This window comes from Lutra lutra, chromosome 6 (assembly GCF_902655055.1).
Source record: "Lutra lutra chromosome 6, mLutLut1.2, whole genome shotgun sequence".
Lineage (NCBI taxonomy): Eukaryota > Metazoa > Chordata > Mammalia > Carnivora > Mustelidae > Lutra > Lutra lutra.
In genome coordinates this window covers 60,856,747-60,871,072 of record NC_062283.1, presented here as the reverse complement: position 1 = coordinate 60,871,072, position 14,326 = coordinate 60,856,747, and the positions used below count along the sequence as shown (strand labels likewise).

The window sequence follows — 14,326 nt, the reverse complement described above, 5'->3', positions numbered from 1 at the left end:
GTCAGAAGGTAGAGTTCACCCAACTTTTTGCACATTTATTCTTTACATCCCCCTCATAAACCTAGTAGTTTATTAGACTAGGTATTTTACTTGATTGATGATAAACTTGAGCTTCTCAGGTTCCTTCACAGTAGAGCTGTGAGTGACCATAGTCACTCTGTTAAGAAAACCCAAAGATGGGGCACCTGGGTGGCTCAGTAGGGTAAGTGTCTGACTTTGGCTCAGGTCATAACCCCAGGGTCCTGGGATCAAGCCCCACTTTGGGCTCTGCGCTCAGTGATGAGTCTGCTTCTTCCTCTCCCTCTGCTTCTGCCCCTGCTCATGCTCTCTCTCTTAAGTAAACAAATAAAATTAAAAAAAAAAAAAAAAAAAAAACAAAGCTATTTGCAGTTTTTGTGCCACCCTCTTGGCCTTTGGTTGACACAGTCACATTTAATTGATTGATGCTCAAAAAATTAGAATGTAAGAAACAGGATTAACAGTAAAACACACCTGTGTCATTCTGGGGTGGGGGTTAAGTGGAGGAACTCAGAGGAGTTGTGAACATTCAAATGTTTTTTATTATGTTTACCAAATCTGCTCTTTCCTAACCCTCAAAAGTAATTTTGAACATTATTTTAATCTTTATTTGATAATTTGTAAGGATCTTCAGAGGCAATGGATCATAGATCTCTACAATACATATATACCCAAGTGTTAAAAATTTGGTGCTGGAGGAAAACTAAAATAGGGTAAGAGTTAGTTAACTGTCATGATGAAGGACAGGCAAGTAGAAATGGGAGTAAAAATCTAGACTTTTTATATTTCAAGTCATATAATCTTTAATAGTGATGAAGTAAATGAGCTCAAAAAAAAAAAAAAAAGCTAGGAACACACAGAAATCACCTAAAAACAACAGGAAAGAACTCATTTTTTCTTGTATGCTTGCTCAACGTTTTGAGAAAAAGCTAGGATCCCAAGTGGGTTTTTATGTCTATAACATTTTTTTCTCTTCTAAATCACATTTAAGAAAAAAAAGAAAGAAAGCAAAACAATAATAAGCTTTGTTGGTAGGCCTATACCATTTTCATACATTCTTGGGAAGGAGGTAGCAAACAAAATTTCTGCAACAGTAAGTGATGCTTAGAGAAAAATGAAATCACAGAGTGATGCCAGGACTGATTACCCCCCTGCACTTGAAAAGCAGAGATTGCAGTCTGCGAGTCCAAAGTGGTTTCATATGGACTGCTGCCATTGTGGTTTACGCTTGAAACTATAACCTGTCAAATTAGAAGCAGGCAAGGCCGATGCTCTTAACAGTCCCACTTTCTACTGTCTACAGTTACGTCTAAGTTCAGCACTTTTTATTCAGTTAAACTCTGTTATTTGGATGAGTAGAATCTCAAAACTGCTCTCTGTTCTCTTGCTTGGAGAAGATTTTAGTTATGATATAAAGCTTAAAGACCTGCCAATCTGATTTTTATTACATAGATGAAGCTGACTGCGTTGTAACCATTTTCACCAACTATTGCTATTTTATTATCCTGGTTACCACTGTGTAATATATAACTGCAGGGAGGAGGTATATAAACTGCATCAGTTCCCATGCTTTTCCTCTCCTGCCTTTCTGGATACTTTATTGACTTTAACTTGTACCTTCCTGACTCATCAATTTTCCAAGCCTAAGGTAGCCTGTTATTATTAGCTTAGTGCTAAAGCATGCTCCATTTCTTCTCTTCTTCCTGATTGTGGAATGCCCTTTCAGGCAGCGGGCTTGGTTGACAGAGATTTTCCCATCAAAATTGAAAAGCTACTTGTTCTATTTCATTAATGTTTCACGTATAGTCCTTCCTTCATGAATCTTTCTTAATGTCCATTAGTTTAATATAAAAATGTTTTTTTAAAAAAGTATAAACAATATTTGCTCTCTATATAATGCATCATAAGTGAAACCATGCCAGTAAACGATCATATCCTGTTTAGGCCATAATGACATCAGAAATATATGTTTATCATCTGCTTTGGACAACTTAGCATGATTTTGGCCCACAGCGAAGTTCAACTAAAACCATTTGCAGTTGCCCCAAACCAAGATAACCACACATTTTTAAGGTAATTGATACCTAAAGAGACCATTGCCTTTAGATCACAGTTCATGATCTAAGCATACTAATTCTTTAAAGAAGGTTGTTAAAGTTTACAAAGCATGCATGTCTATTGGACTTCCTCCAGAATTTAACATGAAATAATTATATTTTTAGCATGCATAGAGATTATTAGCATGGTCTTTTGGAGTTCTGGAATTACCTCTCTTGCCCAATTTAAAGAAAAGGGGAAAATGGAGATTTTTTTTTTTTAAACTGTAAAAGTATTATAATAAGGGCGATAAGAATAATGCTTTGTATTTTGGAAGGCACTCAAATAAAATCAGTAATTTTTATTTCTGAATAAGTATTTAAGGAAACAGTAATTTTATGAATAGATAGCTTAGGCAAACAGAAAGCACACAATTTTCACATGTATTGTGAAAACATGTCCAGGGAACCCAAACACATGGCACTAACTTTGTATTATGGGTCTGGAAAGCACATACTTGCCCTGGATACTACCTCAGCTAGTTAGTCCATTCAGAGCCTGAAAGATAGTTCTTTATGCCATATGCCAACACAAAAGTGGGGAAATTACCTTTGCCCACAAAGATATATGGATGATTTGGAACAAAAAATAAGTTTGGAATAAAATAGTATCAGTAAAAGTTAGGCCTAGCAGGAAGCTTAGGGAAATCTACTTGTATTTAGAAGAGAAAGAGAGAAACAGAACACTGAAGTTGTCTCCCAAAGTCTTGGCTGAAGGCAGAGCTGGACGCCCGTACAGGGCGACTCCGGGCACCTTCAGACATGCAAACACCGTTCTGGGCAATTCAGATAACAATTAAAGAACATAAAAATAGAACCACATAGCATAAGCACTGCAGTAGGTATTCTATTACATAAGAAGGAGAAGAGTGTACCGTACCTCCATTCTTTCTTGCTTAACTTCATCGATCTCATCATCTTCAAACATTGCCAGGAGTTCTCCTGTTTGGTCAATAGAGTTGAGAAAGTCTTGGGCGATCTTCTGTCTTTTGTTCGCATTATTGCTGCCACTCAGTTTGTCTTCATGAACATAAGGGAAGGAACAAAATGTGCTTAACAGGTTTACATCAACACTAATCACTACATGTATTGAATACTACATGTGAAATTCAGAATTGGGAGTTCTCTCAAAATAGTCTTTAAAGGGAGAATCTTTGCATCCGAAACAAAACCATAAGCCATGCAGAATTAAATCATTTACTCATGTCAGGAGTAAAGTTGAGACAATAAAACACCAAATTGTCAATCAACACAGTAACTGCAAAGGGACTGTTAAAATTCCTTAGGAAAAAAAAAAAAAAAAGAGTCCTCGCATATTTAGAAAAAGAATCCTGTATATATGGACCACATCTTCTTTATCCATTTTTCTGTTGAAGGGCATCTCTGCTCTTAAGGAGGGCATGGATTGCATGGAGCACTGGGTGTTATACGCAAACAATGACTCTTGGAACACTACATCAAAAACTAATGACGTACTCTATGGTGACTAATGTAACATAATAAAAAATAAGAAAAAAGAAAAGAAAAAGAATCCGCTATAACAAGCCTAATTCAGAAAATAAATAAAAACACTTAAATAAAAAACATCAAGACTGAGATCTGAAATTAAAAGGAGAGAATATTATGTATTTTATTGTGGCAATGTATTTGAAGCATAAAGGGACAAGATCTTACACTTTTTCTCTTAAGAGGTAAAACTACCATACATATCTAGAAGCAAAACATAACTTTAAAAAACTATTGCAAAAGATCAAGAAGGAGTGTAATATTACAATAGGCAATTAATAGTTTAATGCATTAATATCAGTGTGGAATAGGGACAAAGAACTAAATTATTTTTTAAAGTGATAAAGCAGATACCAGGTAAAGAAAACCCAAATATCTTAGGGTGAAAGCATCCAATTTTTCACCATTAAGTATGATATGAACTATGGGTTTTCCATAGATGGCTGTCCTGGTCTATTTACAGCACAGACAATAATAAATATTTAAATATATCACAGATGGGATGGCTTAAAACAAATACTTATTTCTCACAATTCTAGAGGCTGGAAAATTCAAGATTAGGTGCTGGCACACTTGGTGTCTGATGAAAGCCTGCTTCCTGGTTTGCAGATGGACGGTCTTCTCCTATCCTCATATGGCAGAGAACAAAAGCAAACTCTCCTGTGTCTCTTCTTAGAAGGGCACAAATCCCATTCATGAAGGCCCCTCCCTCATGACTTAGTTGCTTTCCAAAGGCTCTATCTCAAAATACCATCACGTTGGGGATTGGGCTGCAAAATACCAATTCTGGGAGGATACAAACATTCCATTCATAGCAATGACCTTTATCAAGCTGAGAAAGTTCCCCTCTCGGTTTTTTGAGTGTTCCTCTCATGAAAGACTTTTGAATTTTTTTTCAAATAATTTTTCTACATTTATTGAGATGATCATGTGATTTATGACCTTTATGATGTATTATATGAAGTATTTTCTAAATTTAAACCAATCTTCCATTTGTGGGATAAACCCCATTTGGTCATGGTATATAATCCTTTTTAGATGTTGCTGGATTTGGATTACTGAATATTCTGTTAGGGATCTTCACATCTATATTAAAAAAGATGTTATAGCATCCTCCTGAATGGCAAAAGATATTTGTAAATGATATATCTGCTAAGAGCTTAATATCTAAAATATACGAAGAACTTACACAACTCAATAACAAAAACCCCCAAATAATCTATCAAAAATGGCCAGATACAGATATAGTGAAAATAAGGGCCATCTGTACCCCAATGTTTATAGCAGCAATGGCCACAGTTGCCAAACTGTGGAAAGAACCAAGATGCCCTTCAATGGACGAATGGATAAGGAAGATGTGGTCCATATACACTATGGAGTATTATGCCTCCATCAGAAAGGATGAATACCCAACTTTTGTAGCAACATGGACGGGACTGGAAGAGATTATGCTGAGTGAAATAAGTCAAGCAGAGAGAGTCAATTATCATATGGTTTCACTTATTTGTGGAGCATAACAAATAGCATGGAGGACATGGGGAGTTAGGAGAAGGCAGTTGGTGGAAATTGGAAGGGGAGGTGAACAATGAGAGACTATGGACTCTGAAAAACAATTTGAAGGGTTTGAAGAGGTGGGGGGGGTGGGAGGTTGGGGGAACCAGGTGGTGGGTATTAGAGAGGGCACGGACTGCATTGAGCACTGGGTGTGGTACAAAAACAATGAATACTGTTATGCTGAAAATAAATTAAAAAATGTTAAAATAAAATAAAATAAAATAAAACAGTTCCCCCCCCAAAAAATAAAAAAAAAATAAATAAAAATTTTAAAAAAACTGGCCAGAGGACTTGAATAGATATTTTTCAAAGAAGATATACAGATGGCCAACAGACATGTGAAATGATGCTCAACATCACAAATCAGGAAAATGCAAAACAAAACCACAATGAGATATCACCTTACACCTGTGAGAATGGCTGGATTTAAAAAAGGCGAGAAGTAACAAGTGTTGGTGAGATTGGTGAGATGTGGAGAAAAAAACCAAAAAACGAAAAACAAAGCCTTGTGCATTGTTGGTAGGAATGGAAACTTGTGCAGCCAGTATGGAAGAAGGTATGGAGGTTCCTCAAAAAATTGAAAGTAGAATTATCATATGATCCAGTAATTCCACTACTGGGTATTTACCCAAAGGGGGAAAAAAAAACACTAATTCAAAATGATAAACACACCTATATGTTTTTTACAGCATTATTTATAATAACCAAATTATGGAAACAACCAAAGTGTCCGTCAATAGATGAATGGATAAAGAAGATGCACACACACACACACACACACACACACACACACACACACACACAAACACAATGGAATATTACTTAGCCACACACACAAAAAACAAGATCTTGCCATTTGCAACAAAATGTATGGACCCAGAGGGTATAATGCTAACTGAAGTACTTCAGAAAGAGAAAGGCACATATCTCATGATTTCACTCATATGTAGAATTTAAGAAACAACTAAAGAAAAAAAAGGACAAATGAAAAAACAGACTCTTAAATTCAGAGAACGAATAGATGGTTGCCAAAGGGGAGGTGGGGTGAGGAAACTGGTGAAATACATAAAGGAGCATAAGAGAAACTTCCAGTTACAAAACAAGTAAGTCACAGAGATGGAAAGTACAGCATCAGGAATACAGAAAAGCAATGAATTAGTCTTTAGTTTTCTTTTTGTCTTTGTCTGGTTTTCATATCAGCATAATACTAGCCTTGTAAAATGAGCTGGGAAAAGATTGGTGTTAATTGTGCTTTAAACAAGTGGTAGAATCCATCATGAGGTCATTTAGCCCTGGGTTTTTCTTTGGGGAAGTCTTAAAATTATTAATTCAAAGAATTTACTTGCCATAGGTCTACACACGTTTTCTATTTCTTCTTGATTCAGTCACAGTAGTTTGTGTTTTCATAGGATAAAAAGCAGGTATTTATAGAACTGGTTATATTAACTATTGTATTTACCGTTTGTTATCTTTTCATTTCTTTCTGTAATTGGAGAAGCCATCTTGTGTCACTCCTTCCTCCAACACAGCTTTGTTACCACCCACCTAACTTATGTTGTTACTGTCAAATATATTGTAATATATAACTACATGTATCTACATGTATATATCTACATGTTATAGACTTAACATTACAATTATTATATTGTTTCATACATTGTTTTTTAAATCACTTAAGAGAAGAAAGGGAAAAAGATGCAATTATATTGTCTATTTTACTTACATAATTACCTTTACAGGTACTTTTGTGTGTCTGTATGTATGTGTGTGTATGTGTATGGAATGAAATTATTGTCTGGTGCCACTTACTTGAGCCATAAGAACTAACTTTCCTATTTTTTTTTGGTAAGATTTCATTTTATTTATTGACAGAGAGAGGTAAAGCAAGAGAGGGAACACAAATTGGGGGAGTGGGAGAAGGAGAAGCAGGTTTCCTGCTGAGCTAGGAGCCCAGTGTGGGGCTCGGTCCCAGGACTCTGGGACCATGACCTGAGCTGAAAGCAGATGCTTAACAAATGAGCCACTCAGGTGCCCCACTTTCATATTTTTTAATATGGATTTGCTACCAAGAAATTCACCCAGTTTTTATTTATGTGGGAATATATTTCATTTTGTCTTCACTTTTAAAAGATAGTTTTGCTAGATATGTTTCTTGGTTAACAGGTTTTTTTTGTTTGTTTTTGTTTTTTAAGCAATTTGAATATGTCATTCTATGGCTATTCTGACATACATATATACATAAATATATATTGTTTTTTAAATCTATATTGTTAATGAGAAATCAGCTGTTAATATTGCTGGAGCTTGACTGGATGTGAAGAGGTGCATTTCTCTTGCGGCTTTTGTGATTATCTCTTTGTCTTAGTCTTCTTACATTTTTAGAAGAACATGTGTGAATGTGGATCTCTATGTGATTATCCTAATTGGAGCTGGCTGACCTGCTTGGATGTAATGATTTTGATCAAAGCAGAGAAGTTTCAATCATTATCTCTTTGAAGATTTTTTCTGCTCCTTTGTATCATTTTCTTTCCTTCTGGTAGTCCCATTATGTATATGTTGGCTCATATCATGATGCCTCAGATTTCTCTGTTAATTTTTCTTCATTCTGTTTTTCTGTTTTTCAGATGGCATAATCTTTAACAATCTGTCTTCAAGTTCAGATTCTTTCTTTTCACTTCAAAGGTACTACTGAGACTCTTTACTGAATTTTTCATCTTAGTCATTGTGCATTCCAACCCCAGAATTCTCAATTGTTTCTTTTTTATGATTTGTCTCTATATTTTATTCTTTTTTAAAGTTTTTAAAAGTTATTAAACTTTTTAAAAGTCTTATTGTATTATTTATTAAATTTTAGTTAACATTCAGTATAATATTAGTGTCAGGTATACAATATAGTGATTCAACACTTCCACACAATACACAGTGCTCATCAGAACAATTTCTTAATTTCTCTTAATCCTTAATATCTTTTAATTGATATTTTCTATCTTGTGAGACATTGTAATCATACCTTCCTTTTGTTCCTTAAAAATGGTTTCCTTTATTCTTTGAACACATTTATGATTGCTACTGTGAAGTTTTTGTGTGGTAAGTCCAACATCTGGGTCCCCTCAAAGGCAGTTTGTGTTGTCTGCTTTTTGTTCATTTTTAATGGATCAGATATTTTTTTTTCTTTTTTTTGCTTGTCTAGTATTTGGTGGTTATCATTGGTGAAAATGGGTATTTTATCTTGTAGCAACTCTAAATAATAATTCCCTTTTCTTCCTGGGGCCTGTTGTCATTGTTTGCTTGTTTAGTTATTTGTTTAGTGATTTGGATAGACTGGTTCAATAAAATCTTTTTACCTCATAGCATGTGGCCTCTGAAGTGGTTCCCCAGAGAGCACAACTGTGAGCATGCAACTGGTCTCCTCAGTTACCAGGGATACTGTGGTATTAGTCAGTTTCTCTTTGGCTGTCATTTTTCCTGATCTCTCCATTAAGTTTCAGGCTGGTTTGATTCCACATGGGTATCACACACAGCTGTTAGCTTCCACTGACTTCTGGCTGATTGCTCTATTGTTTTTGATAATACTCTTGGGCATGTTCCACAGATTGGTCTGAATGACGTCAGGCCCCTTTGCAGAGTCCAGATATTACCAGCCTTTACATTTTTCTCTGACCCCAGAAAGATTCTTCTTAGCTGTCTCTTCCATTTGTTTCCTCTGTCAAACCTTTAGCTGACATCCTGTTTTATTTGTTGTCACTAGTATCACATAGCTTCCAGCTTCTCCTTAATTACTCACAATCAGGATTTCCATAGTTTTTTTTATAGCACCCTTAGGTATGAACTTCCACATGCTCTGTTCTAAAATGTCAGTCCTCATAGAGAAAGCTGCCGAGCTCTCTCTTATCAAAGCCTGTCTCTCCTTCTGGGCTGAACCTCTGTATCACTGTACTGGCTTTTACTAGAAAGATTCCTAGATCTATAAGTGGAGAGCTAGGCAGGGATGGTAGGCCACTGTCTTCTAGGCTTCTCCCTTCTGGTGTGGAGCTTTACTTCAAGCTAGGTTGGGGCAATCAGGGCCCAGTACTCTTAGCCTGTCATGTCTGGGGTAGAGCTTTCCTATGAAGAGAGAATGGGTGGAAACTCTGGTCCTTTTAATTGTGCCTGCATGGAATAGAGATTCTGCAACATGGAGCCAGAGGAGATGAGAGATGCCAACCTCCTAGGGAGGAAACTGTTGTCCTCCACTAGTAGCTGAAAGAATCATGTGTCCAGTGTTCTTGGAAACACTTGCTCAGAGTAATGCTTCTACCATACTGAGCTGAGGTTCCAGGAGGAAAGAGGAGGGGTAATGGGAGCAGGTCATGGCTCAAATAAAACACACTCTCACTGTTCTTAATGAGATTTGGATTTCCTTAAATATGTACCTCTCCATTTGCTGTATACCCTTAATAACAACTTACAGAGACTTCATGCCATTACTTTTTAAAGCTTTCACCAGTAAAATGTGTTTTACTGGGAAAAAAGTCTATCCTCATATGGCCATTCTCAAAGTCCCACCTCAGTATTAGATACATTTTACCGGAGTACTTTATCTTATTAAGTTATATCAATTATTTTAAAACTTTATGTGATACAAAAAACTAGAAAATTTAAATGAAATTAAAGAGATGAGAGCTGAAATAAATAAGGAGGAGAGGGCATCAGACAGATATGATATTGCTAGTACAACTGAATACTACTCTCACCACTCTGAGCTTCTTGTGTTCTGAGTTTGATATTAACAGCTATCATTTATTCAATCTCAGGGATGTATCAGGTGATTTTCATACATTATGTTAAACTCTCATAAGAACTCCACTATGGTGAGTGGTATAATTTTTGACTTATGAGAAAAATGATACTCAAGTTCACATAGAGAGAAAGCAGAGAACTGGGAAAGACGGGAATTCAGGTCTGTATTCCTTATGCTCTTCAAAAAAGGAAGCATGTAAATTCAACTGGAGAACTACTTATCAGAAATTAAATTCTATGAGAATTGCAGGAATATTAAATAGGCAACACTGATTAAACATTTGATATGAATTTGTTTGTTTTTTGCATGGTAATTACACTTACTTATTTATTGAAGTTATGTAAATCTAAATTTACTTCCAAAATTTATTAACTCTTCAGTGGGTTTTAAGTAGTTTTCTGAAGTTCTCAATCCAAAAGAGTTTGTTTATTTATCAATGTATTTATTAGCAATGGATAACCACTATGCAGTGACCATATTCAACACAAATACATAAGTTATTTTATAGAATGTATTTATTTTGACTCAGTAAGTATTGTTTAGTACATTTCTGTTTTCAGCTTAGCACTGCTTGATTCTGCAACATTAATATCTTTTTCTAAATATTCTGAAATGGAATTGAGTTGGAAAATCAGATAAGGAAAATTTTCTACCCCGTGTTAGGCTGTTGGTAAGATTTCAAATAGCACAGTAATAACACACCAAAATGAGGTGACTTTACATCATACTGTGTATCAGATACTTTCTATAATAAATTAAGAAAAACCCATATGTGAATTTCAGAGATCTATAATAACAGTTCTGGCTTCCTATACCCACAACAGAAAAATTATGCTTGCTAAGATCAATTATGTTTTGAATCAACACGATTTTCTCAGTTTCATGACATTCTGATAAAAAACAGGCCATATGATTAAAAGAACTGACATAGCAGATTACTGTGAAGCCATGTAAATAGAAAATCACAAGATTTAGCTGCCAACTAAATAGCTACTTGGATAATTTCTAAGCTACATTGTTTAACAGAAGCACATATATTTCACTGTGATGGGAAAGTCCATACTGACATTTTATCAGTGTGTCAACCATCACGCATGTCACATTGCTCTCAGTGTTTTTTGGGTTACCTTCCAGAAGGTCATCCTCATCTATACCCTTGACAATCTTGGATTTGTAGTCTCGGAAAAACATGTACTTTAGCAGTCTTCTAAGCTTTTTCTGTTGAAAATATGAAATAAGAAATCTTATACATTATTACATTCACTTACTGTTTGCAGAATACTATGATAACTAAATTTAATAAACTTGTATTCTAGGATCACTGGGAAAAATACAGCAATCCTTACCATGATACTATGGAATAATAGATGTCATCACATTAAACATAAAAGCTAAAAAACAAACATTTTTTTTTTTTTTGTACACAAATGTTTAATAGCATTATTCATAATAGCCAAAATGTGGAAACAATCCAAATGTCCATCAACTGATGGGTGGATAAACAAAATATGGAACTGCCATACAATAGTGTATTGTTTGACAGGGAAAAGCAATGAAGTACTGATACATGCTGTAACATGGATGACCCTTGCAAACATCATTCTAAGTGAAAGAAGCCAGTTGCAAAATATCACATAGAATACGATTCCATTCATACGAAACTTCCAGAATCAAAATACAGTGCAAAAGTAGATCTGTGGTCTCTTTGCACTTGGAAGAATAAGGAATGGGAGAAAAGTAACTGAAGGATAAAGAGTTTGTGAGGTAGTGAAAATTTTCTAAAATGTACTATGATAACAGTTGCACATATCTTTAACATACTAAAAATCACTGAATTGTACACTTTAAAAGTGAACTTTATGGTATGTGAATTGTATCTCAATAAATTTGTTAAATACCTATAAAAATCACTGAATTGTACACTTTTTTTTTTTTTTTTGGTAGAATGCAGCATTTTTATATTTTGGGGGATGGGGGTAATGATAGAACTCTTCTAAAAGTTTCTTATGAATATTAAGCAGAAATCCATTAACAAATGATTTGTTCTGTGTCTTCTTTAGGTTTCTGGTCACATGGGTGGTATTTACATTTTAAAAAACAAACATTTTTGAAGGCACTTTTCATTTGTAAGTATCCAAATGTTCCAGAATTACAATGATTGCTTTTTTGTTTTGTCTTACAAAAAGTTTTAAATTCTTCCTGAAGACTGTGATATCACAGTCTCCAAACTAAGATAACTATAGTGATTTATAAACATCTAGACAAGGATTTTATAACAACTGCTTTAAAAAAGCCAAGCAACTTTCCTTTTTATTGTTTTTTAATCTCTGGAAATCTTTTATTTTTTTTTTTAGAAGAGTTGGTTTATATTTTATATTTCTGAAAAACATTCTATAATCTGAGAAATATGTTTTAATGTGACTCAAAGCTGATGAATGATAAATGGGTCTTGATGGTTTTCTTTAGGTTTTTTTTTTTTTTTTGACATTTTTTTCTTTGTTTTTATTTATTTTTTTTATATTTTCTTTGGTTTTCCTTAGGTTTATGAGAAGACCTTAATACTGCTTAACTTTAAAGGTAACTGATAATACTCTGTAATTTGTTGTGTGCTTACACTTGGGATGTATTATAACTGGTTCCTGACCTTCAGGTTTGAGATTCCTAATTATGGCTGAAACATAGTACATTTTACAAAGCTCTTTTACAAGCACCTTATTTGATCAACCCTGAAATACAGACAAATAAAATCATCTCCTTTTTATATACAGGTAAACAGGTTAAAAATAGCTTTACAACTAGAGCTTAGCAGGGCCAGAGGTAGAACATAAGCATTGGAATTCAGTTTCTTTATTTACGATTTTAAGTAAAGTGCCTACCATATAGGACCACTGGGATGAATAAATGAAAGAAAGAGTGAAGGTGCCTAGAGCGAGATAGCAGACAGTCAATGAATACTGCATGAATATAAACTAGAATTAGGAAGAGAAAAAACACACACCTGTAAACAGTTCTTCTGCTACCCTTCTTTTTTTTCTTTGCTCTGATTGCATTCAATACTTGAGATTTTATTTTGTCTTATATTACACCTCTATAAACTACTTTAATTTTGTTTAGAAGATGTCGCATACAAATACAATTATTATTTTCAAGAGAAAGAGGAGAACTCTGGCAGCTCTCATATTACAGCTATGTTCTCAGCTGATGAAAGGATTCTGGTTAAGAGTCCTACTGGACAGTAGAGGGGCCCTGTCAGTTAGTGTATATTCCTATAGTTTCACTATGATTTTAAATGCAGACTTTCCCAAAAGGCAGGAGAAAGTGTCAATGTGGACTATTTTTTGTGCTAGCCTCTTTAACTCTGTCATGAAAAAGACTGGACATACTCTGTAAAGTACTAATACTAAGTCCACTGTTCTCTAGCGGCCTTCATGAAGGACCTTGGCTCCAGGTCCTCATTTTCTATCAGTGCTAGCTCCTTCCTCACAGCACCACTGCTGCCCTGTGCCTATTACTCATTGGTCCCTCCAAGTATAATGAAGTCACCAAATCCTGCATATTTGTACTCCTTACTATCTCTCTGAAATCCACCTACCTATCCACTTCCAGTGCCCATCATATTTTGCATGGATTACTGAACCAGCATCTTGGCTAGTTCCTTTGCATTTGGTCCATTCTACATACAACTGCATGAGTCTCAGACACCTCTACTTCAACAAATCCTTCAGCCTCTCGACTAATGACACAACTTTGAAATTCTGCTTCTTCAACTAAATCAGACAGGTTTCCTACCAGATTATAGCTTCTCGATAGTGAAGACATTTCTCTTCTCTTCCTTTATATTCCTCATATAAAGAGTTAATGAAGTAAGAATTTATACAATTTAATATTAGATTGGTCATGGTGTGGTTTGTAGGTCTCTGAATCTTACTGTCTGAAGAAGAGAAAATACTATATCTAAGTTTAAGTTGACCTTCAGTCAATTAGAATTAAAATATTTCACAAATATAAAGGAATTGGATATTGGAAAGGATGTTAACAAGGCTATCCAAAAGGTTGATGAGATGTTTTCTGATTGAAAAAACACCCAACCCCCCCCCCAAAACAAAACAAAAAACCAGCCACAAGCATACAAAAATGGTAGAAGAGGAATGGGTACGTGTAATGAAGAGGCCAGGGAAGAACAATCAAGAAGAGAAAAATGGACCATCAGAAACCAAGCCTGCTCACTGGGGACAATAGCTGCCATAACTTGGCCAGTTTTTTGTACATGTAACATTTAGATGACACTACTAAAAACATGTAAAACATTATAAAATATATTTGTTTAGATTTTTAGAAAATTATTTTATTAAAGTATAATGTACTACAGAAA

The 14,326-nt window shown here is 34.9% G+C and overlaps 1 protein-coding gene across 1 annotated transcript in view; it reads right to left on the bottom strand.

The window, feature by feature from the left end:
* The window catches only part of SUPT3H (SPT3 homolog, SAGA and STAGA complex component), a 566,769-nt gene that overhangs the window by 170,507 nt on the left and 381,936 nt on the right, over positions 1 to 14,326 (bottom strand). Inside the window, exons 5-6 of the mRNA XM_047733198.1 lie at positions 11,082 to 11,172; positions 2,995 to 3,134 (exon numbers count right to left, since the gene is read on the bottom strand). Coding sequence (XP_047589154.1) covers positions 2,995 to 3,134; positions 11,082 to 11,172 — 231 coding nt within the window. The remainder of the gene's footprint in view (positions 1 to 2,994; positions 3,135 to 11,081; positions 11,173 to 14,326) is intronic.